At 51.6% G+C, this 6000-nt stretch overlaps 1 protein-coding gene across 1 annotated transcript in view; it reads right to left on the minus strand.

Annotated features, from left to right (window-relative positions):
- Window positions 1–3329, minus strand: part of LOC306816824 (olfactory receptor 14J1-like) — a gene marked incomplete at its 3' end in the record, with an annotated part of 81357 nt that extends 78028 nt beyond the window's left edge. Inside the window, exon 1 of the mRNA XM_079333277.1 lies at window positions 2901–3329. Coding sequence (XP_079189403.1) covers window positions 2901–3263 — 363 coding nt within the window. The 5' untranslated portion in view covers window positions 3264–3329. The remainder of the gene's footprint in view (window positions 1–2900) is intronic.
- Between the last annotated feature and the right edge of the window lie 2671 nt (window positions 3330–6000).

Consider the following 6000-nt stretch of genomic DNA (forward strand, 5'->3'; position numbering starts at 1 on the left):
AAATGCTCAAGGAATCAGAAGCAAAACTCCAAGTGCCTTGGAGCATCCCTGTCCCCACTGAGGGCAGGGACTGCCAAAGGCTCCCCAGGGACTGGTGAGAGCAGATCCTTGAGGGCAGGATTGCAGGAGCCAAAGACTGTGAGCAGGAACTGCAATGCTGAGCAAGGCCTGGACGTGTTGGAGGCAGTAGAAAGGCCAGGGCTGAGCCCAGGCCTGGCCCAGCAGGGCTTGTCCCTCACGGGTGACTCAGGGCAGTTCCTGGGGCAGTGGGATGGGAGGGGCAGCAAGGACAAATGGCATCACGCTGCAAGCCCTACCAGCCTGCTCAGGGAGGGCCAAGGCAGCAGCAAAGTGCACCCCCTGCAAGGAAAGTTCCTCCTGTGGGGTTCCAGAGGCGCTGTCCAGCCCAGGGCACAAAGGCCTGGGTGTCTGTGGCCCTGGGTGCCCTGTCCAGCCCTTGGCCATCTCTCCTGCAGCCTGTGCCCCTGTGCATGCTGCTCTCTGCCCTGGCCGTCTGCACACGCCCATCTCGCTGTCCCCCCAGCCTTTCTCATCCCAGCATTGCTGTGCCCTCCCTGGGCTCCCTGCACCCAGCGCTGCTGGCTCCTGGCACACAGAGCCATGGCATGGCCCAGCCTCATGCTGCGACACCTCGGCCACCAACATTCTGCCCTGGCAGGGAATTTGCTGTTTCCTCACCTCCAGGCTGAACCTTCCAGGCTGCTATTTGGGGAGATTTCCTTCCCTTCCCAAACCCCAGGAAAGCTCTGTTCACTAATGCTGTTCACTAATGGAGAAGGGCTGGTGGGAGATGTGGTGGTCAAAGGCTGTTTGGGATACATTGACTATACAATTTTAGAGTTTTTAAAAATTCTGTAAAAAAAGGATGGGCATCAACAACAGTTCTACACCAGACTTAGAGAGAAAATAATTTGTCCTATTCAGGATGCAGATTTGAGGAGTACCAAATCAGGTATTGATTTTTTTAAGGGAAACAGCCTTTTAAAAACAAAGGATTCCAGGAAGGATGGACACACTTCAAGAAAGAAAGGAGAAAGAACAACCAGTCCCTCTGTGCCAAAAGTAAGCAAGGTAGGAAAATGACTGGCCTGGGACCTCATGGGTCTTTTTCCTTGAACTTAGGGGTAAAAAGAGGATGCATCACCTTTGGATAGAAGGACAGACAACTCAGGAAGTGTTTAAGGATTTTGTTACGTCATGCAGTAAGAAAATTAGAGAGGTGAAAGCCCCATTAGGACTTTACCTGGCTGTGTTGGTAAAGAATAACAAAAAGTTTTGAGCACTATATTAATGGCAAAAGGAGGGACAATGAGAAACTCCAGTGTTTATTGATAAGAATATTGTCACCAAAGACAAGGAAAAGGCTGAGGTAGTTAACCCCTTCTTTGCCTCAGTTTTCATCAATAAGACAGGTTTTCCTCACGACAAGTGTTCTCCTGAACTGGTAGATGGGCACAGGGAGCAGAACAGAACCCTCTGATCCAGGAGAAAGCAGCTGGGGACCTGCTGAGCCTCTCAGATGCTCACAGGTGTCTCTGAGAGCAGATGGGATCCAAACTAGGGAAATGAGGGAGCTGCTGGATGAGCTACCCAAGCTGTTCCTAATAATTTATCATCAGCATAGATTTCAATATCTGCACTGATGATCTGGATGAGGCATTGAGTGTACCATCAGCAAATTTGCAAATGACAAAATTCATTGTGAGTCTGGATCTGCTGGAGGATAGGAGGGATCTGCAGAGGGACCTGGAAAAATTTGATCCAGGGCCCAAATCCAACAAAGTGGGGCTTAAATAGGCCAAGTACTGGGTCCTCCACTTTGTTCAACAACAATCCCTGCCGTGCTCCAGACTGGGTACTGGGTGGCTGGAGAGCAGCCAGGCAGAAATGGACCTGGGTACCCTGATGGACAGCAGGCTGGACATGAGCCAGCAGTGTGCCCAGGTGAGCCACTGGCATCCAGTCTGGATCAGGAATGGTGTGGCCAGCAGCAGCAGAGCTGGTGTGCCAGCACTGACTTGTCCCCAGCTCTGCGCACAGACATTGTTGCTGCAGCTTCAGAGAAAGGAACGTGTAGGAGATCTCCAGTGAAAACCAGAGATTTTTTTATTGCACTTAAAGCCACAGAGAGCACACATCCTCATTGACACAGTCTGTGGCCACAGCAAAGGTGGAGAGAACCAAAACAATTACTGGTACAAACGATGGCATTAATTTGAGGACAAAAATGAAAAACTAAAACACAGGACTAAATCACCTGCAACCAAACCAACAAGAAGCTTTTATTGCAAGTGATTTGAGGAAGGAGTTCAATGTTTGTGAAATGCACCAGTTATCAGTGTCCATACTGCAGCCTTGAGCTGCTGGTTCCTCAGGCTGTAGATAAGGGGGTTCAGGGCTGGAGGCAACACTGAATACAGAACTGAGAGGGACAGATCCAGGGATGGGGAGGAGATGGAGGGGGCCTTCAGGTAGCACAATGTGGCTGTGCTGAGAAACAGGGAGAGCACAGCCAGGTGAGGGAGGCAGGTGGAAAAGGCTTTGTGTCGTCCCTGCTTAGAAGGGATCCTCAGCACAGCCCTGAAGATCTGCACATAGGAGAAAAGAGTGAACACAAAACAACCAAATACAAAACAGAATGCGAAAACAAGAAGCCCAAGTTTCCTGAGGTTGGAGTGTGAGCAGGAGAGCTTGAGGATGTGCGGAATTTCACAGAAGAACTGGCCAAGTGCATTGCCCTGGCACAGGGGCAGGGAAAATGTATTGGCTGTGTGCAGCAGAGCATTGAGAAAGGCACTGGCCCAGGCAGCTGCTGCCATGTGGGCACAAGCTCTGCTGCCCAGGAGGGTCCCGTAGTCCAGGGGTTTGCAGATGGACACGTAGCGGTCGTAGCTCATGATGGTCAGGAGAGAAATCTCTGCTGAAATGAAAAAGGCAAAGAAAAACACCTGAGCAGCACATCCTGCATAGGAGATGGTTCTGGTGTTCCAGAGGGAATTGTGCATGGCTTTGGGCACAGTGGTGCAGATGCACCCAAGGTCGCTGAGGGCCAGGTTGAGCAGGAAGAAGAACATGGGGGTGTGCAGGTGGTGGCCGCAACCTACAGCGCTGATGATGAGGCCGTTGGCCAGGAGGGCAGCCAGGGAGATGCCCAGGAAGAGGCAGAAGTGCAGGAGCTGCAGCTGCCGTGTGTCTGCCAATGGCAGCAGGAGGAAGTGGCTGATGGAGCTGCTGTTGGACATTTCTTCACTCTGGGCATGGTGGACTGTTGAAAGAGGACATTGACAAGGTGGGGCAGATTTCCTTGAGTCAATTCCAATAGATAAATAAGGAATCCCCTCAAAATTTTTTGTCTCCCTGTGGGAGAGATTTACAAAAAAACTTATTTTTAAGTTCCAGTTCATGCTGCTGAGTTAGTGCTTGATCTTAACCATTGCTCTCAGCCTGAACATTGGGGAGCTCAGAGAGAAAAAGGGCTCCCTGTGGCCAAGTGCAGTCAGACATGCTGACTGTCAGACCAGGTTCCTCACAGGTGCCCTAGCAGATCACACTTCTCTCTATTTCAGGGTGATCATATTTAAAATGTGCTGGAAAAATAAAGTGAACTTTTTAAGGCTCCAGTTTGAAAGTCAGTCTCATTAAACCCTTCTCTCTTTCCCTGTGCAACAGGAGAGGGAGGGATACCCAGGAGTGGTCTGTCTCTCTGCAACCTGGAGCTGTGCCTACTGGGAGCTGTTTCTCTCTATCCAAGCCTTGTCCCTGCCAGTGCTCTCAGAGCCCAACCCAGCCCAGCCCTGGGGGCTCAGCTCTGCACTGCAAACCCCTCCCAGCACACGGCACTGCCCAGGGGCATCTCCCTACCAGCAGGGCCTTAAGGACAGCTGAGACAAACACAAATGCTGCAAGCCAAGGTGCTGCTGCTGCTGTCTGTAGGCAGAGGATGGTGAGGAGGCACTTTGTGAGAGAGATGTGAGGCAGATCTGCTGATGCCCAGTGGGACAGTGCAGTGGTCTCAGTGACACAGACACAACCTGACAGCCCCTTTCCCTTGCCTTGAGGAGAATGCTGAGAGCAGCCTTGGCCATGCAGCACCATCTCCACATCAAGAGGAATCTGCCCTGATGGGGGTGGTTCCTTCCACCTCCAACTTCTCCCCACAGTGCATGGGGAGCTGCCAGGCAGGCTGAGAGCTGCCCCTGGCAGGTGGCACATACCCTGGGCTGGCCAAGAGCGCTGAGGGCTGCAGGAGCTGCTCTGCAGGACATCCCTGGGCACGCCCTGGCTGCAGTCCCAGGTTCAGTTCCTGCAGCCATCCCAGGCAGCAGGAACCATCCTGCCCTGTTCCTGTGACCGTGCCCAGGGCCCAGGCTGTGGGCTGTGCTGGCTCCAGCAGATCCCTCCAGGAGCACGAGGGACATTGCCCTCCACCCACAGACTCACCATGTCCAGAGCTGTCAATGTGTTTCCCCAAGTGAAGTCTCAGCTCAATGTCTTCCCAATCCTGATTGCCTTCAGCCTGTCTGTGCCTGGCCCCTGTCCCCTCAGCGCCTGCAGGCAGTGCCCTCAGCCCTGCTGGGCTGGGAGATGAGCTGCTCCTCAGCAGAAATGTCTTTTTGAATCTTTTCCTGGTTGCCAGTATTTCCCTCTGTTCCAGGAGACACAACACTTGGAGTTCAATGACCCTCTAAGGAGTCTATTTTTTAAAATCAGATTTGGTCCCTGAGAGAGTGTTTTCAAAAAAACTTCTCAAGAACTCGAAATTTAATTGATACTCCAAAGTTTCTTGAAGTTTTAATGGGTCTCACTGAGGGACTGGGCTGAGAATGTGTCCCAAGGTTCCAGTTAGAGCAGAACACTGGAGGCAGTGATGAGAGTTAGGAACAAGGAAAATTAAGGTGTCTCTGATGCTGAGCAAACCTGGATGTGTTTCAGGAATGCAAAGGGCCAAGGCCTGAGCCCCAGCACCTGGCAAGGCACATCCTGTCCCTCCCTCATTGCTCAGGGCTCTTCCTGGGCCACTGAGCTCTAGGGATGTGCAATGCCAAGGGCAGGACCATGGGGCAGCCCCTGCCAGGCAGCTGAGCAGGGACAAGGAGGCAATGAGGCCCCAGCACAGCAAGGCTCACTTGTCCCCTGCTGGCCTCAGGCCCAGGGCCAGCAGCCATGGCCCAAGTGCTGCAGCAGTTGGCTCTGGCAGGGCCTTTCAGCTGCTGCCCATCCCTGTGCCCTGCGCAGCCCAGGCTGTCCTACGGTGTCCATGTCCTGTGCCTCTGTCCCCACAGGCTGTCGTCATCCCCTGCTGCCCCACCTCACTGGCCCCTTCCTTTGCTGACAGCTCTGCATCCTGCCTGCCTCTGCCTGGACACACAAAGCCTTGGGCTGCTCCAGACTCCTTCTGAGGGATGTGTTGCACCACAGCCCTGCCCTGGGACAGAAATTCCTTTCTCCTTTTGTTTAGTCTAGGCCTTTTGAGGTCGTCTGTGTTACATTGTTGCTTTCTCAGGCTGTTACATACAATGAAGAACTCCACTTCAAGCACTCTTCACACTACTCTGTCCTCAGTTTTCACATCAATTAGCCCAAGCCCCCAGTCTTTATGAGTCATGTGCTTGTTGCATCTAGATCCCATCTTGGGAGTTTTCTGTGTCTTTTCAAGGTCTTTTCAGATGAAACATTACAGTCATATATATATGCAAGAAAATAATAAAAAGACTGTTTATTTTCAGGCCTGTGGCAAAGGAAGTTGCAATGTCTTTAAAATTGTGAAGGATAAATTTAGATTGGATAATAAGGAAGACATATTTTATGATGAATGTGGCAAGACAGACAAACAGGTTGTCCATAGAAGTGGATGTACCATTCCAAAAATTGTTTAAGGTCTGGAGTTTTGAATATATGCTCTAGTGGCAGCTGTGCCTTCCACCATGTCTTGGAGTGACTTTATGAGACTTGTATCCCCAAATTGTCTGTTCAGTTCTG

This window comes from Erithacus rubecula, assembly GCF_903797595.1.
Source record: "Erithacus rubecula genome assembly, contig: scaffold_90_arrow_ctg1, whole genome shotgun sequence".
NCBI lineage: Eukaryota > Metazoa > Chordata > Aves > Passeriformes > Muscicapidae > Erithacus > Erithacus rubecula.